The following is a 27,607-nucleotide window of genomic DNA, read 5'->3' on the forward strand; positions in this document are numbered from 1 at the left end:
AGCAAATTTGGAATCTTTTGCACGTCAAAGTAAGAATTAGCTACGACAGGCAAAGCTAGTGCAAATGTGGTCCTGCGAGGAATCAAAAGAGAACAGCAAGCTGGAAATGATGGCCCTGTGATCATTAATTAAGGGGCCGAAGTCGTCTCAGTAGGGCTTACAAAGGGGATTAAGGGGCCCAGAACGGATTAAACAACAGGATTAAGGAGTGATTTGTGAGTGACTAAGAAGCCGACAGCCAGCAGGACCACGGATTAATCTACGAGGTCGCCATTGAAGCTGTCGCTTTCCCGGCCTCTTTGATTATAGCTTCCGCGGGAGAGCCCCATGCGAATTCCACGGACATGCTCCCCATTTCTGATTTTCATATCTTCTCTTGTCATTATTACTCCCGCGATGGCGACGCCCCGCTTTGTCTATTTAGCTGCAGCTCGCCCGCCACCCTTCCTCACCACCCTTCTTCACAGCTAGCTCATGCATCGACTTGCTTGACTTGCCTGCGTGCAAGAGAATGTGAGTGTTTCTCTCTCTTTGCTCGCCCTCTCTCTCTCTCTCTCTCTCTCTCTCTCTGACACACGCACGCGCACACTATCGCTCCCTTATACCTTTGTCTTCCCCCACGTTGGCTGGCGAGTCTTCGACTCCTGCATGCATATTTTTGCTTTTTTGCTTTTCCGCCCCTACCCAAATAACCTCGCAACGTTACCCGCTATAATAAAAGGGGTATTATCGTCATCTCTCTTTAAAAAGTTTCACACGCACATAAGTCTGTGAACGCCATACTATTGTCATGTTTGGGCTTAAACCTAAGCGCAGCAGAGCCCATGTGAACGATCAGTTGACCACTTGTGACACAACGCGCTTAAGGTAACTGTGCATATGCCGGGGTTTGTATACATGAGAGGTGACCTCCATTGAATTACGATACATGTTTCTCTCCTACTCACTCATCATGTTACATGTGTATGCAGAAGGTCATGAAGCTGATTATTATCGTCATCGATCTCACCCGGCCGCTGCTGCCAGTATAGCTGCCAAATTAGAGAAGTAGGCAGTTTGAATTCAAGTATTCCTGTCCTGTCCGCCTGAGCTGCAACAATGGAGGCGCATAGCTCAACACCTAATGCCGGCCGCCAAGCATTGCAAGTGCTCAGTGCACTCGACAAGGCAAAGACTCAAGGCTTCCACTTCACTACCATCATCATCGCCGGGATGGGCTTTTTCACCGATGCATACGATTTGATATGCGTCTCCACTGTGACCAAATTGCTCGGTCGCATCTACTTCACTGACCCAGCATCCGGAGTGCCAGGCACACTTCCACCAGGCCTCAATGCTGCAATCAACGGTGTTGCCCTTCTCGGAGCATTTTTCGGCCAGCTCATCTTTGGCTGGCTCGGCGACAAGATGGGACGCAAAAAGGTGTATGGAATCACCGCAATTCTCATGGTTTGCTGCTCCATTTGCTCAGCCCTCTCATTTGGGTCCGAGCCAAAGGTTGTCATTGGCACTCTTTGCTTATTTCGCTTCTTGCTCGGTATTGGCATTGGTGGAGATTACCCCCTCTCTGCCACTATCATGTCAGAGTATGCCAACACAAGCACTCGAGGGGCCTTTGTGGGTGCCGTTTTCGCAAACCAAGGGTTTGGAATCCTTGTTAGCGCAGCTATCGCTATTATCACCGCAGCCAGTCTCAAAAGCCGCTACCCCGCTCCGCCATTTGACGTAGACCCAATTCTCTCCACTCCTCCTCAAGCTGACTATGTGTGGAGAATAGTCTTCCTCTTCGGATGCGTCCCGGCCCTCCTTACCTATTACTTCCGCGCCAAGATGCCAGAGACAGCACGATACACTGCTCTTGTCTCCGGCAACACCAAGCAAGCGGCGCAAGACATGGGCCAAGTGTTACAGAAAGACTTTGATGAAGTGGATATGGGAACTCACCCAACCACAGTCTGTAATGCAATAGATTATGAGCTTTTCTCGAATGAATTCTGGCGGCGCCATGGCTGGCATCTGCTGGGAACCTCAAGCACATGGTTCTTGGCAGGCCTTCCATGGTACACGCTCAACCTCTTCGAGAAGGATGCACTCACAGCAGTCCGTTGGCTACCGGCAGCAGGCACAATGAGCGCCATAGACGAGGTGTATCAAGTATGTAGGGCACAAGCGCTGATTGCTATGTGCTCCATAATTCCCGGATATTGGGTCACAATCGCACTAATAGACCGCATCGGGAGGAAGCCCATACAAATGCAGGGATTCTTAATGATGGCAGTTTTTATGCTAGCATTGGGCATACCTTATACCCATTGGAGAGATGAAAACCAGGTGGGCTTCATGGTGATCTATGCAGTGACATTCTTCTTTAACAATTTCGGGCCAAATACTACAACATTCATTATACCAGCAGAGCTCTTTCCAGCACGGTTCCGGACGACATGCCATGGGATATCGGCAGCGATTGGGAAGCTGGGGGCGGTATTGGGGGCATTCGGCTTTACATATATTTCGCAAGACCGCAACCCAAAATTTGTGGATGCAGGGTACAAGCCAGGGATAGGGCCGGGGACGACCTTTATCATGCTGGCAGTGACTAGCATCTTAGGGATGCTTCTCACGCTCCTTGTCCCGGAGACAAAAGGGCGGACTTTGGAAGACATCTCTGGCGAGAGCACTACAACTAGACCATCGGCTCATGATCCGAATGAGCTCCGTGTTGGCTCCCAGCGCCGCACCGCGCCCATCAACCTTGATGATTCTGCCTAAGAGACTAATTCAAGCACATGTTACTTAGATGCAATGATACTATCCCCGACATATTTGTGTTCATACATACACATTTCCATGCATTGTCTTACTGTTTCCATGCCACTGTTATTCATCTCATGCATGTTTCTGTTATATTTGTACGACTACTAGCTAGTGCTCTACTGCTGTTACCATGACCGCTATTGCCACTAGGTAGAGAGTACACCGCCTATTCAATAACCAATTGATGCCAAAACCTACAACTACTAGTGGAGCAACTTGCCTACTACCCTTACGATGCTATGTGATTTACCTCACATGGCCAAAGGCCAAAGGCGTCGTACCGTCAGTGTATCTCCAAGAGGTAAAAACGTAGATTGCTTCTTGCTGTAGGGAAAAGGCTATTGTGCTCAGACTTACTTTTGACATGTTGTTGAAGTTCAACAACAAGCCAAGAGGAAACTTTTGGCATGCTGGATACATCTCTAGTCTCTGTTTTCACAAGTAATTATATCAAGCATTGCTTTCATCACAAGTCTCTTGTTTCTTTTCTATGTTCCCATAAACTAGCTAATAAAGCAAAGAATTCTGAAATTTTTATACATTCATAAGGTCAGAAAGTCTGAGCCTCTTAATGCTACTTTGATGCTTTAAAATATATATAGCAAGCTCGTTGTATCAATGAGAGTACCAAAAGTAGCTGATTGTTACATTTTTCCTAAACGACCACATCTCCGGGTACTGTTGGTTTGACTTAGGGGAAAAAAAAAAGCTCAACAATAGTACATGTTTTGACTTTTGTAAAATCTGGGTAGTGTGAACTCTAAATTGTTTATTAAATAATAGAGTCGTTTGATTAAAATAAATGGTGGTTTTTAGTGTGATTGAACTCACAATTATTTGATGTCCGAGTCATGTAAAGGAAAAACTCCAACTCTCAAATTCAGAAATCATTGAGAAAAAAGTTACATAAATATAATTTATAAGCAACACAAGGCACTCTTCAAATGAATTCAGCATCTACTAAACTTTGAAACAAGTGTTGAAAAGGGGAGCATCTCTTTATCGAGTGTGTTTGATCTAAAATTGGAGGCATAGTCCTGCAAAAAAAGCTAGATACGATGGATTCTTAACATTGTTACATGGCAAAGTAATGGGCCAATTGCCTTTTTCAAGTCCAACTGTGATTGGCTCCCAATTGATCCAATTGGTCTGCTAGACATGTGCCCATAATTTGCACAGCACCATGGTGTATACAGATGAAGGTTCTCCATTTTGAGTATGTGAGTCACGTATGAGTTGTTACATCAATAAGAGTAATGTTGATCGGGCCTTTGAGAGAGCTAGATAGAAATCGGACTCCTTGCAGATGTGGCAGCCTGCATTCACCCAGTCACCCGGTATAAAGATTTGATCAAACGTCCAAAATTGATTAAAATTTGAAAAAGGTTAATCAACCTGCACTAGCTGCACAAACCTTTAACTCATGACCTGTTCCATGAGGGGGAGTTGCGCTAACCAAGACGGATGCGCACAATATTTAGAACCAGCCTGGGTTTAAACATAGAACTGTTTAATCCAAAAGAAAATGTGCATCACCATGCACGTGACTGGCTGGGTCAGTAACTGCCACTGCCACGTTGACAGGCAGTCCGATATTTACCTGCACAATCCCCTTGATATATTCTGGGAAATTTGAGCGCTTTAGCTTGAGAACATAAATGAAGTAAATCTATAATTATACCTTTCTAACCTCTGGCTATCATTCTGAATGTCTACCTGGGTGTCTTTTCAATCAAGTATGAGTGCCTTGTGGTGAAAGGTGGATACAAAACCTCAGTTCTATTTCCCATGATATTACCAATGAAAGAATTTCAACTAGAGCATGACCTGATCGGGCTGCTACCATTACTGATGGTTGGTGATTGTAGACTTAACTCTTTTCTAAATCCAAAGAGTAAGCTTTGCAATTCACACTACTTCTGACTGGAAATGAAACTTCCACCAGGGATGTTGTTACCACCTTGAGAAGCTCAAGCTCATTTTCCCAATTGCTATCTACCTAGAGATCAGGATAGGCCCCTCCGTTAAAAGTGAACCAGGCCCTTAGGTTAGTTGTTGTATGAGCCCAAGCTTCTGAGTCACACGACTCCTTAGGCTAGCATAATAACACAAGTTAGTGTGGAAACTAATCAACTTAACCTTAACACTAAGTGAAACTTGTTTAACTAAAAGAGAGTCAAGACACAAATGATGAAGCTAGAGACAAACACTAGAAGAGAACACACCAAGACTGAATTTACTACTGATGTAAAATACAATGTATTTACATACAATCACAAAAGAGGTGGTAGGCGTGACTAGGATTTCTTGTGATCTAGGGTAGGTAATCCCATTGACTCCAGGGTAAATAGACTAGAAAGTAAAGATAAACTAGGTGAATCTAATCCATCATTACAACTCATCATCCCCCTTAAGGATGGACTCGATTGTAGACTGCTACTGTGTATCCCGGTTTGCCTAGGCATGCGGTCCTACTGCATCATTAGGAAGAGAATGGGGTCTAGGAGGGCCTCTTTATTTGGCAGTTTAAGGAAGTAAAACCTTCAGTATTAAGAAAGTAATCAAAGGAGAACTTTTGAATTTAAACAGGCAAAACGGCTAGTTTATTTCAATTCAAATTTTCCTCCCAAAATGGAATTTAAAATCTAACGGATAAAACCATATCATCTAACATATCTATGGAAAGAGCTCAATGCGTAGATTGCAGATCTCTAAGCCCCGCTCAAATCGGAGGTCGTGTGGGAGTTATGGAAGGCCGAAAAACATAAAATTTTCCATCTCCTTTTGGGGGGGGAAAAGTGCATGCTTTGACCACTGAGTTACACATCTCTTACACACCCACCATTCTTGCACACGGCGTATAACTATTCGTCAAAATGTTAATCACCTCCATAAGCTCATGGCAAATAAAAAGGCCCTCCTAGACCCCACCCTCTTCCTAAATGACAAGCTCACAAGGGTGCTGAGCTTGGGTGCCAGAAGAATACTTCTAGGTTGTCCTGAACCCTAGAAGTAGGAGATAGCTTGTCCACATTGTCATGATTGTGACTATGTTGTAGTATTACATACACTCCTAGTTGAAGATACGCAAAGTGCCATGCGAAGGAGAACCCCTATGCTTGGATGGTCACGACTCTTCGCTCAAGAGACATACCTCTTCGCCAAAAGCCACACTCCTTGGATGACTGGTCACACCCCTTCGCTCTATGGTTGCGACTCTTCGTCCAATGGTTACAGCTCTTCACCGAAAGGATGTCTTTACGTCTAAATTCACGTCTATTCACCATGAGGCATGTCTTTTCATTCGTGTCTCTTCGTCTCCTATATAAAGAGCCTATTGTACTTACTTTTCATGCAATCATTCAATCAATCAAACATACATTCAGTCACTTGAGTCTCAATTTGATTTTAAGTATGAAGTTTTAAGTCTTAATTATAGGAGGTTTCCAAGAACTTGGTTTCAAAAGTAGACTGCTGCTCGCTACTGCTGCTCGCCCCCCCCCCCCCCCCCCTTTTGCTGTTGCGCCATCGATCTCCTCCCCCCCCCCTCCCTCCCCCCGCTGCCCCTTCGCTGCCCCCCCACCCCCTTCAGCCCCTGCGCACTGCCTCTCAACCCTCCCGCTGCACCCCCCTATCTGCGCGCGCTGCCCCAACTGCTGCCGCAGCCCGCTGCCCCCCCCTGTCTGCGCGCTGCCCCTTAGCTGCCGCAGCCCGCTGCCCTCCTCTCGCTCTGCCTTCCCCGCTCCATCCCCCCCGCTCGCTGCTGCTTGTGCACCCGCACATTGCACAGCTGCCCTCTTCGCCCTCGCTGTCTCCTCATCACCCCCCCCCCCCCCCATCCTCTTCGCTCCCGAAGGCCCTCTGCACCCGGCTCGGCAGCACTTTCTCTTCGGAAAAGTGCCTGGCTGACTTGTTTGCAGGTTTCTTCTTCGCCGCCCGCTTCTTCGACTCAGCAGTAGACACAGATGGAGGCTCCAGCTTCACCTCAGAGGGACTCGCCTAAAGCCCCCTCGCCCGACCCCGCTGAGCCCACCATTCGACTTGCTCTTACGCCGGCAGAGCAAGCGAGCCTTGCCACAGAGGTAGAACGCTTGCAGGCGATTTCTGTCATCTGCAAGGTTCTCGGCACTCGTCCCAGCAGAGGAGAGCTGCGAGACCTTCTCCAGGCCCGCCTCCTCGCAGAGGTGGGCAAGATCTTGGATGTCCAGATTCTCGAACGGGGGTACTACCAGATTGAGTTCGAGACTTCCGAGATGGCCTCCAAGGTCATAGCTATGAGTCCATTGGCCATCCGAGCATCACGCGCCCACTTTCGACAGTGGCGACATGGTTTTGACCCGTCTTCGGATGTGCTAGTAGAGGAGGCGGACATCCCCATCTCAGTCTGCTTTCCGGGTTTACGGAGGGAGTACCTTCACTTCTCTCCAAGATTGGCTCCGCCATCGGAACTGTCCCGGAGACACCTCGTACGGCAGCATCAGTAGCTGCCAAGGCGGCTGGCATCCCTTCAGTTCGAGTTTTGGTCAGAGATACCCACACGCTCCCGAAGGTCATCCTTCTGCCTCGGGTGAGTGGGGGTTGGTTTAGACAGAGTGTGGAGTACTCGGGTCTCCCGAACCAGTGCTTCATTTGCAGACAGATGGGCCACCTAGCGAAGGCCTGTCCACGGAGGAGACCACGACCCGCACCCCAGCCTCAGCCCCAGCCTGCCAAGGCTGGGCCGCAGCCACAGCCAGCGACACAGAGCACAGATTCAGCGCCACCCTCCGAGCCTGGGGCTCCAGCGGAGGAGGGGTGGCAGCAGGCCCGTGGCCGTCGACGCCAGGGGCCACAGCGACAGCCTGGCACTCAGAGTGGCCCCCAAGTGCCTACTCAGCAGCAGTGGGTTCCCACGGGGAACCGCTTTGGTCCTCTTGAGCAGGAGGAGCCCCCTACGCCAGCCACCACCTCCGCTTCACCCTCGCCAACCGCTCCGCCTTCCGATCTCCCCTCCTCCTCCTCATGCCCTCCCTCGCCCTCTGCTACCGCTCACTCCCCACCTCGCCCCCCCCCATGTCTCTACCGCCCCACCCCGCTTCTCCTCTCCCCCGCCCCCCCCAACCCCTTCTCCCCCTCCTCTTGCTTCAGTACCACAGTCAGCTCAGGAGACTGGACCCTTGCCGGCGGCCAGGAGATCTCTTGGCAACGCCTTCGCCACGAGTCGCCTAGTGAGAGAGGGTCAGCCCTTCATGCGGCCCCCACTGCAGATTCAGACTTCTCCTCTTGCAGCTATCCCTCGTGGTTTGACGAGCTTTGACCTCCGATGCCGCTGGGATTTCTTCGATTACGGGTTTACTCGTTTTCTTGGCGATTCCGCAGCAGACCACGAGGCAGCCTGCTTCAGAGTCCACGCTTTGTTCCTCGCCGCTAGGGGGACAGAGGCCTTGGACTCAGCAGTTGGTTTCTCCTTCCCCCTATGTGGCAGGACTGAGACAGAGTGGTCCCTCGACTCAGTGGTGGGATGGTTGCATACACAGGTTCTCGAGTTCTCTCACCACATGGGAGAACTTGGCGTTACAAATTTGCTGCAGACTTTGTGGCCACTGGCCAAGTTTGCGGTGACACCCCCAGATTCTGCAGGATGTAGACACATTGTGGTGTACTTTTTTGCTGATACGCAGTGTTTGCCTTGCTATGTATTCATTCATGAGGACTCCTGGACAGAGGAGGTTGCTTTACGCACGGCTCGCTCTACTTGGGCTTGGACCAGGCACTCACTGCAGTCTCGCCTATCTAGAGGACGCTCGGATGCGGATTACTCCCCATCCAAGCCTGCTTCGAAGATAGCTCGTCTTGCTGCTGCGGCAGCATCTGTTCTCTCTCGCTCCCCGTGAGGATCGTCTCGTGGAACGTGCAGGGACTAGGTGGGCCCCAGTTTCAGCGACAGCGGGGCCGATTGCGTCAGGAGCTTCAGCGTTGCCTTGTGGGAGGAGAGATTGATCTCCTTATGCTTCAGGAGCACCATTTGTCTGAGAGCCACATTCGGCGATGTGGTCAGATTTTGCGTGGACGCTATGATACCTTTTGGTCAGCTGCTTTTGGACCTGGAGGCATCCAGGGTGGGGTATGTATGACTATTGCGGACTCATTACAGCAGGCCATTGTGGGCAGAGGGATTATTGTACCAGGCAGGGCTCAGTGGATTACTATGCAGGTTCAGGGTAGCCTTGTGGGTTTCCTGAACATCTATGCGCCCAATGTGGCGAGTGCTCGTGCAGAGTTTTGGTCACAGATTGTTGAGTCTTTGCCACAGGTTGACCAGTGGTGTGTAGGAGGGGACTTCAACATGTTGGAGGACCCTTCTGACAGGATCGGAGGCAGCCATGCTACTTTGCATGGAGTCGAATTAGCAGCTTGGGAGAGGTTTTGTATGACGTTGAGGGTCTCGGATACATGGCAGCATTCTGGCTTTGTGAGGCCTCCAGAGAGTCTTGCCTTCTCTAGATCGGACCGCAGAGTGGGAGGAGTGAATCTATCGCGCATAGATCGCTTCTACACTAGTGACCACTTCAGTGACTTGGGGGGATCAGTGGGCATCCTGGCAGGGACATCCTTCTCGGACCATGCACCAGTGATCCTCACAGTGGCAGACAGGCAGAGGAGTGGGAGCACGATGCTTCGCATCCCAGAGCGGGTCTTGTTGGACTCAGCACTCAGAGAGAGGGTCGAGGCTCTATGGACAGAGGGCATGGACAGCCAGGCTCCACCTGCAGACAGAGTGGCCTCAGGCCTAGCTCAGCTTAGCCACTTCTTTCTCCAGGAGTCTTTGGCTCGACGGGCTGCAGCGAGAGAGGAGGAGCTGCGTCTCAGACGAGGCATTGCTTCACTACAGAGGATGCAGGAGCAGCATCGAGACAGTCCATGGTTGGAGGAGCAGCTACAGCAGGCTCAACAGGAGCTTGCTTGCACAGAGGAGAGGCGCCATGAGTTTGCCTTCCACCGACAGGCATCTCAGTGGACTCAGGTGGGTGACAGAGTGACAGGTGTTTTTTTTGAGACAGTGGGACCTCGGCACTCGCATGCCAAGGTCAATCAGTTGAGGAGACCCGATGGGTCAGTTGTTTGTGAGCCAGAGGATATGCGTGCAGTTGCTACTGACTTTGACCGTGAGCTACTGTCGGTTGAGCCCGAGTCAGAGAGACAGGATGCATGCAGGGAGCAGGTCTGGGCACAGATGCCTTGTCTTGTGACTGAGGAGATGCAGCAGAGGCTTGAGTTACCTCTTCAGCTTGAGGAGCTGCACACGGCTCTTAGGGCCCTCCCTCGTGGTAGCTGTCCAGGTGAGGATGGGCTGACTTTCACCTTCTTCTTGGAGTACTGGGACCTGCTTGGCCCAGATCTTTGTAGTGCCTTTCAGTACATTCTACACACAGGAGTGATGCCGGATAGCATGAGTGAGGGCCTGATTTACCTCATTCCAAAGGAGGGTGGCTCCTTGGATGAGATTCGACAGTGGCGTCCCATCACCATTCTCAACTCAGCCCACAAAATTCTTGCCAAGGCTCTGAGTTTGAGGATTCGGCCACTTTTGGAGAGCCTTATACATGGGACTCAGACAGGTTTTGTCAAGGAACGCAGTATCCTTGACAACATCTTCACTTTTTGGGAGGTTTCTGCCCTTGCACGGCTCCGTGGGGAGGACCTTGTGATTCTTCTTCTCGATTTTGAGAAGGCATACGACAGAGTTGACTGGGACTTTCTAGAGGGCACGCTACGTAGGATGGGCTTCTCAAAGGCTTGGATCAGAGGGGTGTCAGCTTTGTACAGGCAGGCCCACAGTCAGGTGCTTTTGGCAGGAGGTAGAGGTGAGCACTTCATGCTCACACGATCGGTCAGACAGGGTTGTCCTCTTGCCCCCTTTCTCTTTCTGTTCTATGCGGAGGCGATGAGCAGATTTTTGGTGTCACAGCAGGTTGGTTTGAGGGGCTTAGCACTCCCTATACGGGGAGATGAGCTTCTGGACGCTGAGTTTGCCGACGACTCAGCCTTGTACTTAGAGGGCCAGGAGGCCAATTTACACAGATGTGGGCAGGCCTTGGAGACCTTCTGCTGTGCATCGGGCGCACTGATCAACTGGAGAAAGACAGTGGCTTTCTCAGTTGGTAGTGCTCCTGTGCCAGATTGGATGCCAGGAGAGGGTTTCAGGTGGATTCCTCCAGGGACTGCAGTTCGGTACTTGGGTTGTCAGGTTGGTTTGGATTTGTCCCCCGAGCAGCAGATTGCTCCTCTTCTCCTGTCCATCAGGAGAAAGCTGTTACATTGGAGCTCAGCACGACTTTCGCTGGCTGGTAGAGTAGTAGTTGCCAACCAGGTGTTGTTGGCGACTATGTGGTACATCACTTCTTGCTAGATCTTCTCGAGTTCTTGCATCAGCCAGGTAGAGAGGTTGATCAGGAACTTCCTTTGGTCTGGTCGCGACACTCAGATTGCCCGAGCCAAGGTGGCTTGGTCGGTCATCACACTTCCTTGTTCTCAGGGAGGGCTTGGGATCATTGATCCAGCACAGCAGAGCAGAGCCCTTCTTGGGAAGTTCGTCGTCAGAGGACTTCTTCCAGGCGAGGAGCCCTGGAAGGAGTTCTTGTTGCAGAGGCTTCGTGCCAGGGTGCCTCAGTCAGGAGGCCCTTGGCAACCTTCGACCAGATGGATCTTTACAGAGTTGCGCCGAGTTGGTTTGAGCAGGAGACTGGAGGACCGATTCGCTGTGAGTTTGCTTCGTTCTTGGGAGCTATTGCGGCGTGGCCTAGAGCAGCGACAGCCGACGTGCACGGAGGAGCGCCTACGGCAGCCCCTCGTCTGGAACCCCATGGTTAGCACTCAGAGAGGCCACTTGGTTGGGAGTAGGCCTCATGTTTCTTGGGGTCCCATGGCAACAGGTCCAGCGCGCTCTCTAGGTGACTGGCTAGAGTTCACAGGTTTGTCAGAGGAGGTGCAGGTTGTCCAGCTACAGGGCATGAGAGGGGTTCAGAGCATGTGTCAGGACATCTCAGAGTCAGTTCCAGCTGATTGGCTCACGCCTCTCGAGCCAGTAGCACCCCGGTGGATGGGAGCCTTCACACACTGGAGGTTCTCATTTCAGTCAGGGCTTGCTCAGAGACTGTCCCAGCCCTGTTCTTCGAGCTTCAGGGTGGGGGACGATTACAGAGAGTTGCAATAGAGGCCCCGTAGGTAGCAGAGTGTTGTTTCCAGAGGATCCGAGTTGTGGGCATCTGTGGGAGGACTTGCGTCATAGACACTGACCCAGCAGCTCTTGAGACAGGACACTGGAGGCTATGGGCTTTGGAGTGCTGTCCACTGGCACGAGTACAGTGGGATCCTGGTGAGTGGCTATGGAGGGACCCATTCTCTTCTGCAGACCGCCCAGGAGTCCCTTTCTTTCAGTACACTGTTCGGCTTGGACGTCATATACTTGCAGCACACAGAGAGGCCCGCCCCGCTGCAGCACGTCATTGGCAGGAGGAGGGTCTCACAGTTGAGTTCTTGGCAGCTTTTTGGCAGAGGCTGTGGGACTCCAGACAGCCGAGGCGCGTCACCTTGTTCCAATGGTTGGTTGCACACAGAGCCACAGCATTAGGGAGCTGGCTTGTACATAGTGGTCTCTCGGCCGCATGTACAGCCTGTTACCAGTTGGTGGAGAGTCAGCGACACTGTCTTTGGGACTGCCCCTCGGCCCAGCAGGTGTGGCCACGAGTTCTTCGGCTGATGCCTGCCCTCTCCACGGCTCGACAGTACACTTGGGGGGCGGCGGCTTGGTCCACCCTCACAGGCCCGGCACTTCAATTTGAGCTATCGAACCCACACTACAACCCAATCATGCAAAAGGGAACGGACCCAGCAGGCAGCCACCAGCTCTCCAAGGATCGCACCCCTCCCCAAACAATGCACCTTTTCGTAGCAGATATGTGCCCCTTCATGTGAACAGACACTATCCCTTGCTCTTGGCTGAACTCAATTGCTGGCACCCTTCAGCAACAAGGGTCGCATCCTTATGGCCCTTCATGCGCAATCTCCCAAGCGGCAAAATTCAGCAAAACTCTTTACGCTGGCTGAATTGCACGCTAGCTGCCCCTTGGAAAACGTTGCACTGGCTGCTGATAATGCCTCGTTAATTGTTCTCTTCGCTGGAGTTTTGTTTTTACGCTAAGCAACAGCACCGCAAAATTTAATTAAACGTCCAAAAGTTTTTATGCCTAGTGGCCGCCCTGGTCTGCCCCAATTTTTTAAAACCATGTGAAACCACACCTTCAAGTAACAAGTTAAAAAAAAGGCATCCAAAGAGACATACATTAGAAAATAAGCCCAGCCAGAGTTTTTTTCGCGTTGGCACTCGCACACGCACTTCCCCGCATGCTGCATTGTCGACAGACGCCACAAACAGGTTCCTACCTCTCATAGATAGGCGAGACTCCCGAAGAGGTTCTACCGAAACACGAAGTGGTCGTGATTCCACATACCAGAGTCGGAACCCATTCTAGACATAGTTTCAGCTTCCGAAGTACCCGTCCCAGAACCTGCCTCAGCACCTGCTCGAGTTCCCTTTGAGGCGTAACCATGCTGAATTCTCAGGATGGAGGTGGTCAATCTGACGATGCCCTTACTCTTATCAAGGAGCAGATGGCCACACTTTCCACAAGCCTCGCATCACTTGTAAGGTGCAGCGGAAGTGAATGTTGAACTTTGCTCAAGATGAATGCTCTGAACTGTGCTCAAGGGTTCCTTTTACTTACCGAAGGGAGAGCCTTCCGTTCCTTTAGTGAGAGAGTGCAATGATCACAAACAAAGTGAATGACACTATGAATGAAGGTTCTGAGAGAGAGAGAGAGAGAGAGAGAGAGAGAAGAATACGACACCAGACGGTTCTCAAACCCTCCTCCAAGGGCTCCCCTCTCTATGGCGAGAGAGATCTATGCTATTGATTGCACAAATCTGGTACAATGGTCTAGATGCAATGGACTTGCCAACGATGTCGACGACAATGATAACAACGACGAGGACGGAGAGAAGTCTGAAAACGCTAGGGCAGAAATCTGCAAATCTGCTAACTACTGAATTATGACACTGTCGGTGAGGACGGCGATGGCGACGACGCAACGACGATGCACTGAAAATGCAGATTCTAAAATCTGCGGACAGTGGGCTGAATCTGAAAACGTTGGCTGATCTGATGGTGCGGCGAGGATCTGCTGCAAGTACGTGAGATCTACGAGGCTAGGGGCTGATCTTGCGGTGTCTAAGTGCTGAAAAGTAAAAACGTTGATGCTAGGGGCTGATTTGACGTCGGAAATCTGCAGAACGCTACAAGTATCTGCAAGATGCAAAAACGCTAGACCTGATCTGCAATCTGCTGTGATCTGAAAACGTTGGCTGATCTAGGATGTCCAAAAAAGCCAGGTTTTCTTTGTGGCTGAAAACGCTAAGTCTCCTGCCGGTCTTGCTGAGAAGTTGCACTACAAGTTGCTGGAACTTCTGCTGCCTCTTCTGCCAGAAAGTGCTAGCGCTATGTTTTATTTATACAATCTTCGCAAGTTTGCCCTACCCAGTTTCCCAACAAAGTCACTTATTAATAATAAGTGAAAAATGGATATGCAACCAAAGGATATGCAACTACTTTAAGTGTCTGGACATGAACGGCCTGCTAGAATTGGAGCCGATCTCTTCAGATAGCTGATTCCAGTGTTAGAATTTAGACCTACTGGTAAGTCGTCAATTCAATCAGTGACACTGGAATAGAGAGCAGAGACTAGACTGAAATAGTTATCTGAACTGAGATAGTATACTGAAACGAGAGACATATCGGACAACTGGAAAAGTATTTACAGTTTCAGATTCATAAGTCAGGGACAATCTGTACAAGGTATGACGATTTGAAGCTCAAATGATTACAGCTAATGATTACAAGGTGAAGTTACAAGCGAAGAGATTGTAGCTCGGAAAATACTTGAAAGCTAAAGCCAAGAGAACTCAGAAGTAAGAAGCCCAATTACAATGTAATGGTTCCTATTTATAGCCTTCTAGAAGTTACTGTAGTAACTGCCGTGGTAAATACTAACGTGACTGATCCACTGTTCGGCTTTACAAGAGACAGTTCCCGCCTGCCGAGACTATCTTCGCCTTATACATCCTTCTCTCCTTTCTTGAATTTTGATATAACTCCAAAATTTCTGAAAAATCCACCGCGTGATTCTGAATTGGTGTTGAGGAACCCATTGGGTTTCTGGTTGAGGCCCAAACCCTAAACCCTAAACCCATCTGTCTGTTTGCTGAGTTGGCCGATGTTCCTCATGAGTTGGCCTATGTTCCTCCCGAGTAGGCCAATGTTCCTCTTGAGTTGGCCTATGTTCCTCATGATAGTACTCCTCTGGAGTCGCTAGCTCTTCTGGTATTGCTAGCTTTATGCCATATTTCATGCTTATTGAGTGCTTGACACCCCTATAATTGTAATTCCAAGGGTGCCCAGCCAAAGAAATTCCAACGCCTCACTAGGAAAATCCTCCGTCTGATTCTGAGATGGAACTACCCAGTATCCTTCCACTAAACCCGCTTCCTCTTGCCCTTCTTCTGTGCTGGTGCTTCAGAAGTTCCAGTGCCAGCATTGTCCTTCTGGATAAGTCGATAAATGACCTCCTGCTCAAGCTGATCCCGCCTTGCTGTGGACATCTCCAATTTATAAGGCGTGAGAGGATTATATGTTTTGGTGTCGAGAGCATACAGCGTGCGTCTATCCTTTGTCAGACGGCATCCGGCCAATTTATGACAATGCGAAGCTATGTGGATCCATCCTTCTGGGAGAGGCTGATTTGTTTAATCCTAGCTTCAAAGAGGATCTCAGCCATTTCTCTGTACTGTGGCCCCATACCTGGTTTAGCAGTAATATCCTTTTCAGAGATCTTAAAGAACTCCACAGTAAGTTGAAGCAGCTGATTGGTGATCTTGGTGAGACCTTTGAGCTGGATCTTCAATTGTCTCATACAGAGCTTGATCCTCTGCATTTCCCCTTGCAATTCCAAAACATCATTTAGTTGGAGAGCATCATTGATCAGTGTTTGCCAGGTTTTCCATTCTACAATGGCTCGCTCATACCAATCTTGAAGATCATCAGTGATGTTATAGTATGTGAGCCGATCCATTGGTTCTAGATGTTGAGGATACAAAGCTGGAAAAAACCTAGGTAGCTTAGTCTCTCTAGCAGGCAATGCATACAGGAGAACTTGGAAATCAGGTACAAACTCTAAAAAGTTGAGAACAGCCTGGTTCTCCTGCTGCATCATCTTCCTGGTGACTAACCAGCTGAAACAGTCTTCGGAGAGCAATTACCTGTTCCCCTACTGTCATTTGAGTTCGCGGTCCTTTACTGTTGGAAGTCTGATCTTCAATAATAGTTTGTACCCTCTGGTCCATAACTCCTCTGGCAATTTGCATTTGAAGTAGAACTTCTTTCAGTTGATTTCTGACCTCTTTCATACATTTATATGTAGGCCTGTTCCCAAGTAGAAGCCCTAATTCAATGGCTAGGGAATGACAGTTTGCAGTAGATTGCCGCTGTCAGTGTGCATTGACCAACTTATCATCAGAGGTCATTCAGGTACCCTATCTAGCAACTGAATTCTGTTGGGATGCTCAAGTAATTGGCACAACTCTTGATCATGGAAAGCAGCTGATTTCCAATGCTGGATCATTTCTCTGGCGCCGACATATAGTCTCTGAGAACGTTCTAGATCAGAAAGAAGAACATCATCCTCCAGATACATCCTAGTAATAGGAGCTTGCAGATGTCTTAGCCTTTTGTTCAGTGTGATGAGCTGTAATGAATGTTGCTCATCACCCTTCAAAGTCTCAGTCACAACTTTAGCTTTTCCTTTCACATATGAACTGTGTTGTGACTAGTGTACTGGGGAGTCTTCAGTGTTGCCTGGTTACCGATCCTCAACTCCTTGGTCTCCCGACTGCTGATCCTTATACTAGTCTGGCTGGTCTGTGTTGGGCTGACTGCCACCTATGGCAATTGATCCACTAGTACCGGATTTTGAAGGCGGAGATGGAGGAGAGTCATTATCATCATCATGTTTATCGCCTGGTTCATCCTCCCTCTCTTCATCCCTCTCTTTTGTTTTCTCAGAGTCCTCATCGAGGTTATTCTGCTTATCAATATAGTCCAGAATAGCTTGATTTGTCAAAGCACTGTTATATTCAGAAAGCTTATCTTGCAAATCACTCTACATTGTTTCCATGAGTGCCTTCAGATTATCCATATTGAAAATGGCGTTGCCTTCTGGATTCAAAATATCAGTCAAGTTATTGTACATGTATCTTTTTGTTAAAGAGGCTTTCAATGCAGTATGGCTGGTCAACAATGTGTTGAAATCAACTCTCTTCATCCTCAACATAGTCTCAAATCTGTCAGCAGCTATCTCAGCCTCTGCCTTTTCTTCATTTAACTGCCTCATCTCAAACTCAAGCTTTAACAGCTTACTTTCCAATGTCTGAATTGGCCTGGCTGACTGATTTTCAAGAACACTATGCCGTAATGATTGTGCCCCTATATCCTATTTCAACTTCTCGACTTGTTGCTCACTGTTCCTCAGTTCTGCTTTTAACTTGTTCACTTCATCAGTAGATGCTGCGGCATCCATCATTTGTCCCAAAGCATTGACAATCGTATTCCAGGATGACTGGATAAGCACTGAGCAACCATCCATGATTGTCGCTGGGTCAAAGGCAACTAGCTCGTAAACCGTAATAGGAGCCATATATGGTAATGTGGTAAAGTCAGGTTTATGCAGAACTAATCGTCCTGTGAGAGGGTGACTCTGTGGCTGTTGTAATCTGTTCTTTTTGGTTAAGGCTAAAGCCAATTCACTGAAAGGGATAGGAACTTTACTAACTGTACTAGCAAGTGCTGAACCTTTTCCCTTATCAGTATGGACTGCCGACTGATCAGCATTGGTCCTATCTGGCTGGTCTTTTCCAGCACTGGTGTTTGCTCGACTCTGCCCCACTTGCTTGCTGGGCTTAACAGTAATCTTTACTGGAGGCTATTCTGCCTGGCCAACTGAAGTCAGGCTTGCTGGAGATTTTTCAGTGGACACAGTTTTGACCCGACTTTCTAGCTGCTTCAAGAAAGCACTGCTCTTGGCCAATGTAGTTTTCGGTCTCTTGGAACTACCAACTTCCACCTGCGTGGCCTTTCTCTTCTGTACAGTGAGAGCCAACTAAGTACCTGGGGTTTCTTCATCTGAAGATAAGTCAACATTGTTATTCGTTGGGATGGGTTTCTAACTCCAAGCCATCCGTACCTGGTCATGAGCATCAAGAGAAGTCGCCCAGCAAAGAAACTGCCAGACATACCATGTTTTAAAAACAGTCTGAGACTTTAGCTTGGCGGTCTGCTAAAGCACATTATGAGACAGAATCTGACATAGGTTGATCGAAGCTATGGCATCTAGTCTCTTTGCAAGCATCATAGCAACCGGTTTTTCTGAGACATATGTGGGATTATTTTTCTGAAACCCCTTGTGCACTGGCCTTGCGTTTTTCCTTGGCTGCATCATCTTCCTTCACAGCTGCACTTATCTGTTCTGCAGTTGCCACAGTCGGCTTCGGCTCATTTAGCATCTTGAAAGCATAAGCCATTTCATCCGGAGTTGCTGACACTTTCCTATCATATACTACAGCGCTGCCTTCATCAACATTGAAGGAATCAAGAACCTACCTAATGATAGCTGTGTCAAACTCGATTCTTGTGGCTTGCACAACCATGTGCGAATCCCACAATCGTAGCAACGCTTCTGCTTGCTCGGTAAACACATACCGCTGTATCTTACTTATGGGGAATAAGGGGTGAGAAGCTTTGATAGAGGTGATAAGTGCCGAAGTTTCGTCTATAGTGTCCAGCATCTTCTCCGATATTTTTCTTCTGGCCATACAAGGTGAAGACGATGACTGTAGAAGAAGAAGAAAACTTACCCGAATATTCAAAAACCGTATCTAGGTGTATTGCTTCGGACGAAGAAGTTTGTGGTTGTAGTGAAGAAGCTTCAGAGCTTGGCGATGGCGAATGTGTAACAGCAGGCAGACGTCGCGCACGACACTTATGAGCAAAAATGCCTACTCGCCTTACTGTTATACGCGTTCGCGCCATAAAAGCTCCACTACTTACCGTTCCTAGAGTTTTGTGCACCGCCAATGACGTGGCATACATACATTGGCTAATATTCTCCATGTTCCTTCAAATGATTATACAGACAATCCGACTGGTCCTTTTCCCCATAAAAACTGATACTGGCTCTAACACTTTACCGATTCTACTACTGAAATGGTTTTGTCGTGCTGAGACTTTTTTGACCCTTTGACTGGCTCTCGTACTGGCTGTACATGAAAAAGGCTTAAAATAACTGATTCTAAATTTTCCTGGCCTTCAGCTCCAGAATACCAGTATCATTATCCCTGGAAGTCTCTTTGTTATTTGAATAATATAGCTTGAATTTGGCCCCATTATACACACCTGGTAGCAGTAATCCAGATAATCTTTCAGCCTTACTGTGCCATTGGAAAACACCCAATCGACTTTGTATGGACCAACCCAAGCTATCTTTAAGTTTGGTTTCTTAGGACCCAGTTTAGATTGATAGAGCAGAACCAAATCTCCTTTCTGAAATTCCCTAACTTTGATTCTTTTATCATGCCAGTGTTTTCTTCTTTGCTGAACAATTTCCTGTTCCAGCATAGCCCTCTGTCTTAACTCATCCAGCTGTGTTAACTCCTCCAGTCTCTGTTTAAGATTGTGGTTAAAATCCAATCCATATTCTACTGCCATCCTGAGACTCGGAATTACAAATTCTATAGGCACGACAGCTTCAATGCCATACACCATTCTGAATGGTGTTAGTCCAGTGGTGACCTTATAGGCTGTCCTATATGCCCAGAGAGCAGTCTGGAGCTTCAGATCCCACTGGTGTGGCTCCTTCTGCACAATCTTAGTGAGAATGACCATCAAGAACCCAAGTTGAACCGAAGAACCCAAAGAACCTCTCCCAGTTTTTTTTCTTGAAGAATCTTTCAGTCCCGACCATTGACTTACCAAATCCCATCTTCATTGCCATTTCTTTGAAGGAAGATTGACATCGGATACACGAGAACCCAGATCTTGAGTACCACGATCTACTTGCCTCTTATGCGGATATAGGAGGAGTTGGAGACAGGATCCCTAACCCTCTTCTGCATTCGCATTTGCATGTAGCGTGCATCCACTTGCGTCAACAAGAAACCCTTGGAAATACCTCCAAGCACCCTTACCTTTCACCTTCACCTGCAATGTTTTCACGACAGGACTATTCGGCTGATAGTACTTGCTGTCACAGGACGGGCATCACGTGCCAATAGAAAAGAACAGACTGAACATACTTTTAGCACTTCAATAACAACTGAACTGAAATAGAGAGAGACGACACGCGACGCGGAGTGACTGAATTCCACCCCAAGGAGTATTGGTCCCAAACCTTGGCGCCCCTTTCGGTTTTTCTTTATATTGCATCAACACAGTACAAGCCACTCCAGACTCTGCACCTTCTCCAGAATAAGCCCTAACCTCATATTTAAAGGCCCTTGGCCTGAAAAGCAGTTACAGTGAAAAGCCTTCAAAACTCAAAAGCTTTTGGTCCAAGAAGCAATGGCAAAAGCTGTCAGCGTAATTTACGAAAATCCGTACAGCCTGCCATGTCACCAGCCAGCGTAATGTATGAAAATCCGTGCAACATCATGCCAACGCAATTTTCGGAAATCTGCCACGTCATCAGTTTTTGGCGTGTGTCCGGATCCTGCTTTATTTTCTTCCTTTATGTCACTTGGGGCCCCATCGAACGGGGCCCCCATAAGTTGGTAGAACTTCTTCTGTTACTTGTTCTTCTTAGGGTTTAGGCCCCTCGGCCACATCTGTAAGTTGGCTCCATTCTTTAGGCTTTGACATGTCAGCAGCTTGTTACATCTCCCCTTCTTGAAAGAGAGTAATCGTCCGTGATTACAGCATATCTGCAAAACAACTCAAGTTAGCTCAAAAATTTCCGAGGGTCATTCGGAGGGACATTCCGAGGGACAATCAATTTGCTCTTTTTACTAGGAGTTAGCTTCTCCTTTCTGCTCTTTTGATCAAGGAGTTAGCTTCTCCTTTCGGCTGTTTTGATTCCTTTCGGCTATTTTGATCAAGGAGTTAGCTTCTCCTTTCATCCAGATCGGAACCCTTGATATTCCGGCGTAGTAAAATTAGCCATCACACCTAGACCATACTGATCTTCCACGGGTGTCTTGATGCACTAAAATTACATACCCAAGCAATCTCATCCAATTAGGAATATTCACTAATTGGCACATCACAATGCAACACAAATGCTTACATATACATGTTACAAGACACAGCAAACAGCGCCGTTGAGCACTCCCCCGAGACAAACGGTCTGCGATATGAAGCTACTCAACGATAACCTTGTCACTCCCCCCCGCAAATAACCTAAAAAGGTTTGGGCCATGGATTAGAGGACTGTACAACCAAACGCTCCCCAGACCGCAGTCTGCGTCGCTTGGAGGTTCAAGCATACAACCAAACGCTCCCCAGGCATCGGCCTACGTCGTTCGGAGGTTTTCTAGCATACAACGAAACGCTCCCCAGGCATCGGCCTGCGTCGTTCGAAGGTTTCTAACATACAACGAAACGCTCCCCAGGCATCGACCTACGTCGTTCCGAGGTTCAAACAGTATTTCTCACTTCTCCACTCGGGAGTAAAATCACCAACCATTGAAACCAGTATCAAACCACAGTCAAATAATTCAAATCGACACCAAAACAGGTTCAAAACAGATACCATCCATTTCAAACAAATTCCAAACAGGATCACCAAACAAGATCAAACAGAACTCAAACTTAAAAAGCAATCTCGACATCAGTCGAGCTCGAAAAGTCGACTGACTTTCCATCTTAAAACTTGCATCAAAAATTAGGGTTAGGTTCATTCCATAGGGTCGTAGCGGAGCACAGCATGGTCCATCAGCTCTTGGACAAACAGTGTTTCTTTGGCGGCGATGGTAGTCCCAAGATAGCAATCACACTAAACCTCTAAGGTCATCTGCTCGTGAAGAGACATCTACTGAGAGATGTCCAGAAATTTCAAGTTATACTCTGCTAGGGTTTCCATGGCAACCATTTCAGGATACCCCACTCTGCCAGAAGTTGCACTCCGAAGTAAGATGTCAGAAACCATATAACTTCGGGCAAAAGTTTTCTTGAAAGCTTGCCAAGTCCTTGGAAGTGTGCGGCTTGGTAGCTGTGGACATCGACATTTGCATGGCACTGTCTCTAAGAAAAAAAGCAGCTCGAAACAAATCTTGGATCCTTCTCTTGCAAGTGATCTTAATGGCTTATGCCCTATAAGACATGAGCGGTGAAGACGGGAGCGCGCCCGATGCACGATGAAGTAAGGGTGGGAGTGGCTAATAAGTCCGGGTTGGAGGGCGAAGATACCTCAAATAAAATTTCAATAGCTCTGTCTGCTCTTTTGTAGGACCGGTATGCTTTCAAAAAAGCACACGCCTGATGCTCTGATACCACTGTCACAGGACGGACACCACGTGCCAATAGAAAAGAACAGACTAAACAAACTTTTAGCACTTCAATAACAACTGAACTGAAATAGAGAGGGACGACACGCGACACGGAGTGGCTGAATTCCACCCAGAGAGTATTGGCCCCAAACCTTGGCGCCCCTTTCGGTATTTCTTTATATTGCATCAACACAGTACAAGTCGGTACTCCAGACTCTGCACCTTCTCTAGGAAGCATGCCAAAGAATGAGCCCTAACCTCATATTTAAAGGCCCTTGGCCTGAAAAGCAGTTACAGTGAAAAGCCTTCAAAACTCAAAAGCTTCTGGTCCAAGAAGCAATGCCAAAAGCTGCCAGCGTAATTTACGGAAATCCGTACAACCTGCCATGTCATCAGCCACCATAATTTACGAAAATCCGTACAGCTTGCCACGTCATCATGCCAGCGCAATTTTCAGAAATCTGCCACGTCAACAGTTTTTGGCGTGTGTCCGGATCCTGCTTTATTTTCTTCCTTTATGTCACTAGGGGCCCCATCGAACGGGGTCCCCACAAGTTGGTAGGACTGCTTCTGTTACTTGTTCTTCTTATGGTTTAGGCCCCTCGGCCACATCTGTAAGTTGGCTCCATTCTTTAGGCTTTGACACGTCAGCCGTTTGTTACACTTGCTCGCAGGCAGAGTCAGCATCAAGGCTGGTATTCTGCAGCAGTAGTAAGGCTACCTAGTAACTCGTATGGTCGATGTTTATAGCGCAGCAATACCTCCATCCGTAGTATCCACCGGTTTGGAGGAATTTTTATTGGTGATGCATCCACAAGCATCAGAAGCAGTCAGCATCAGAAGTATGGTCGATGTTTATAGCGCAGCAATATCTCCATCCGTAGTATCCACCGGTTTGGAGGAATTTTCATTGGTGATGCATCCACAAGCATCAGAAGCAGTCAGCATCAGAAGTACAGGAAGAAGTTCGACAACTGTGCCTCACTTTTAACAGGGGGGGATGTCACGTGCGCACTTCATTTGCGCCACGTGGACATGCTTCTACCATGGTCTAGCATCAGCCATAGCCTAGCTTAGGATTGAGCCTCGCACTTTATGAGTCTCTAGCAGGACGTGCATGCCCACACCAATCATAGTTGCATACCCTCTCTTGCACAGTACAGTCATTTCAGCATGAGCATTTTCCAAAGCATAGAACCCTTTTTGACATTTTTCACTTATTTATTAATAAGTGACATTTGTTGAAAAAGTAGGTAGGGCAAATTGCTAAAGAATCTATAAAAAAAACCCATTGGACACTCAGTAGAAGCAGAGGAGCAGAAGCAGCAAAGCCTCTCAAGCCACAGTGCCCACACAACAGTACCCGAACTGTCACAAGACAGGTATCACATGCCAATAGAAAAGAACAGGCTGAATAGACTTTTAGCACTTCAATAACAACTGAACTGAGAGAGAGAAATGACACGCGACGCGGAGTGGCGGAATTCCACCCCAGAAAGTATTGGCCCCAAACCTTGGCACCCCTTTCGGTATTTTTTTATATTACTGCTGATTCGCAAAAAGTACAATAGCCGGGGAGCACCTCCTCTGCAATCTGCGCATTGAAGAGTGCCAGAGAGGGCCCCCAAGGCTCATATTTAAAGGCCCAAAGCCTAAAAGCATCAAATATGAAAAGCTGACCCAAAAAAAACACTTTCCTAAAATTTCGGGATTTTCCTAAAATTTCGGGATTTTCCTAAAAATCCGCCGCGAATTATGAAACGTCCGTACATGTGCCACATCATCATATTTTGATGTGCAAAGTCTTTTGAGTGTGTCCTGCTTTATTTTTAATGCCTTTATGTCACTTGGGCCCGATCGAACAAGGTCCCATAAGTTGGTGGGAACTCATCTTTAAAAATAGGCCACTTGTCAAGACTTTGCAAGTCTTCTTCTTCTTCTACTGCTGCTTCTTAGGATTTTGGCTTCTCGGCCGGGATCTGCAAGTTGGCTCCGTTCTTCAGTGGCTTGACACATCAGCAATTTGTGAAATCCCCCCTTCTTGAAAGGAAGTAATCGTCCGCGATTACAACATATCTGCAAAACAACTCAAGTTAGCTCAAAAATTTCCGAGGGACAATCTATTTGCTATTTTTTTGTTAAGGAGTTGGCTTCTCCTTTCGTCCAGATCGGAACTCTTGATATGCTGGTGTAATAAAATTAGCCATCACCCAGACCGCACTGATCTTCCACGGGTGTCTTGATGCACTAAAATTACATACCCAAACAATCTCATCCAGTTAGGAATATTCAATAGTTGGCACATCACAATGCAACACAAATGCTAACATATGCATGTTACAGACACAAAAAACAGCACCGATGAGCACTCCCTCGAGACAAACGGTCTGCGGTATGAAGCTACTCAACGACTACCTCGTCACTCCCCCCGCAAATAACCTAAAAAGGTCCGGGCCATGGCTTAGAGGACTGTACAACCAAACGCTCCCCAGACCGCAGTCTGCGTCGCTTGGACGTTCAAGCATACAACCAAACACTCCCCAGGCATCGGCTTGCGTCGTTCGGAGGTTTTCTAGCTTACAACAAAACGCTCCCCAGACATGAGCCTGCGTCGTTCTGAGGTTTTCAAACATACAACGAAACGCTCCCCAGGCATCGGCTTGCGTCGTTCTGAGGTTCAAACAATACCAAAACAGTATTTCTCACTTCTCCACTAGGGAGTAAAATCACCAATCATTGAAACCAGTATTAAAACCAGAGTCAAATAATTCAAATCGGCACCAAGACAGGTTCAAAAGAGATACCATCCATTTCAAACAGGATCAAACAAGTTCTCAAACAGATTCTCAAACAAAATTCAAACTCAAAAAGCAATCTCGACATTAGCCGAGCTCGAAAAGTCGACTGACTTTCCATCCTAAAACCTACACCAGAAATTAGGGTTAGATTCCTTTCATAAGGTCGTAGGCGATCATAGCATGGTCCACACCTCTTGGACAGACAGTGTTCCTGAGGCGTTGATGGTAGTTCCAAGACATAGCAGTCACACCGGACCTCCAAGGTTATCAACTCGAAAAGAGACACCTACTCAGAGATGTCGAGAAATTTCAAGTTATATCTGCTAGGTTTTCCATGGCAAGCATTTCAAGATACCCCACTCTGCCAGAAGCTGCACTCCGAAGGAAGATGTCAGAAACCATATAACTTCAGGCACAAAAAAATTCTTGAAAGCTTGCCAAGTCCTTGGAGTGTGCGGCTTGGTAGCTATAGACATCAACATCTGCATGGCATTGCTTTTGAGAAAAACAGTGACTCCAAACAAATCTTGGATTCTTCTCTTGCAAGTGATCTTTTTGGCTTATGCCCTGTAAGACATGAGCGATGAAGAGGAGAGAGCGCCCGATGTGCGATGAAGTAAGGGTGGGAGTGCCTGCTATGTCCGGGGTCAGGACCCAAAGATACTTCAAATAAGATTCCAATAGACTCTGATTTGCTCTGTGCTCTTTTGTGGGATCGGTATGCTTTCAGAAAAGAAGACGCCCGATGCTCTGATACCACTGTCACAAGACAGGCACCACGTGCCAATAGAAAAGAACAAACTGAACAGACTTTTAGCACTTCAATAACAACTCAACTGAGAGAGAGAAACGACACACAACATGGAGTGGGGGAATTCCACCCTAGAGAGTATTGGCCCCAAACCTCGGCGCCCCTTTCTGTATTTCTTTATATTACTGCTGATTCGCAAAGTACAACAGCTAGGGAGCACCTCCTCTGCAATCTGCGCACTGAAGAGTGCCAGAGAGGGCTCCCAAGGCTCATATTTAAAGGCCCAAAGCCTAAAAGCATCAAATATGAAAAGCTGACCCCAGTAAAACACTTTCCTGAAATTTCGGGACTTCCCTAAAAATCCACCGCGAATTGCGGAACGTCCTATAGGTGCCACATCATCATATTTTGATGTGCAAAGTCTTTTGAGTGTGTTCTGCTTTATTTTTTAAGCCTTCATGTCACTTGGGCCCCATCGGACAGGGTCCCGTAAGTTGGTGGGAACTCATCTTTAAAAATAGGCCACTTGTCAAGACTTTGTAAGTCTTCTTGTTCTTCTTCTTTTGCTCTTCTTCTTAGGGTTTAGGCTTCTTGGCCGGGATCTACAAGTTGGCTCCGTTCTTCAATGGCTTCACATGTCAACAATGTAACAAATTGCTGACGTGTCAAAGCCCAAAGAATGGAGCCAACTTACAGATGCCGGCCGAGGGACCTAAACCCTAAGAAGAACAAGGAACAGAAGAAGTCCACCCAACTTATGGGGACCCCGTCCGTTGGGGCCCCAAGTGACATAAAGGATTAAAATAAAGCAGGACCCGCCCACACGCAAAAACTGATTACGTGGCAGATTTTCAAAAATTGTGCTGGTTGATGACGTGGCAGACTGTACAGATTTTCGTAAATTACGCTGGCAACTTTTAGCATTGCTCTTTGGACCAGAAGCTTTTTAGTTTTGAAGGCTTTTCACTATAACTATTTGTAGGCCAAGGGCCTTTAAATATGAGGTTAGGGCTCATTCTCTCGCATGCTTCCTGGAGAAGGTGCAGAGTCTGGAGTACCGGCTTGTACTGTGTTGATGCAATATAAAGAAATACCGAAAGGGGCGCCAAGGTTTGGAGCCAATACTCTCTCGGGTGGAATTCCGCCACTTCGTGTCGCGTGTCGTCTCTCTCTTTCAGTTCAGTTGTTATTGAAGTGTTAAAAGTCTGTTCAGTCTGTTCTTTTCTATTGGCACGTGGTGCCCGCCTTGTGACAAGCAACTTGTGACACCAACAGCACTAGCATTTTTGGAGCAATTTTCAGCCACCAGCGTTTTTGCAGCAATACCCTTCTCTAGCCTCGTCGCATACCAGATCCCCTTCCCGGCAGCAGATCCTCGCCGAAAAGCCATCCGTCACGACAGTTTTCAGATCTCAGCCCTAGGGTTTTTCAACCTCGTCGTAGCCGTCATCGACATCATCTCGTCACAACACAATTTCAAGTGTTCAGCCCTAACCATCAGCATGTTACGTGCAGCGGAATGAATGTTGTATTTTCTCAAGATTAGTGATCTTTATTGCTCAAGGTTCCTTTTAGTTCTTTAGGGAAAGAGAGAGCTTTCCGTCTTGTAGAGTGCTGTGGT

At 47.7% G+C, this 27,607-nt stretch overlaps 1 protein-coding gene and 1 long non-coding RNA gene across 3 annotated transcripts in view; one reads left to right on the plus strand and one right to left on the minus strand.

The window, feature by feature from the left end:
- The first annotated feature begins 229 nt into the window (after positions 1–229).
- Positions 230–3,286, plus strand: LOC147456531 (putative inorganic phosphate transporter 1-2). 2 transcript variants are annotated; one of them, XM_086514966.1, is made up of 2 exons: positions 230–513; positions 972–3,286. In XM_086514966.1, exon 2 carries the CDS (start codon positions 1,099–1,101, stop codon positions 2,767–2,769), a length of 1,671 nt encoding a protein of 556 aa, XP_086371092.1. In that variant the 5' UTR covers positions 230–513; positions 972–1,098; the 3' UTR covers positions 2,770–3,286. The 2 variants fall into 2 exon arrangements, with proteins under 2 accessions (XP_086371092.1, XP_086371093.1); XM_086514967.1 differs by lacking the exon at positions 230–513 and adding an exon at positions 520–867.
- Positions 3,287–3,793: 507 nt separating this feature from the next.
- LOC147456532 (uncharacterized) overlaps positions 3,794–27,607 on the minus strand; it is a 34,567-nt gene continuing 10,753 nt past the window's right edge. The window contains exon 2 of the long non-coding RNA XR_015188518.1: positions 3,794–4,130. This is a non-coding gene — a long non-coding RNA (uncharacterized LOC147456532). The remainder of the gene's footprint in view (positions 4,131–27,607) is intronic.

This window comes from Adiantum capillus-veneris, chromosome 6 (genome assembly GCF_014529385.1).
Source record: "Adiantum capillus-veneris isolate H3 chromosome 6, ASM1452938v2, whole genome shotgun sequence".
Taxonomy (NCBI): domain Eukaryota; kingdom Viridiplantae; phylum Streptophyta; class Polypodiopsida; order Polypodiales; family Pteridaceae; genus Adiantum; species Adiantum capillus-veneris.

What these genes read in the sequence shown, in the direction of transcription:
- LOC147456531 (XM_086514966.1), top strand. Translation starts at nt 1,099, where the DNA reads ATGGAGGCGCATAGCTCAACACCTAATGCCGGCCGCCAAGCATTGCAA.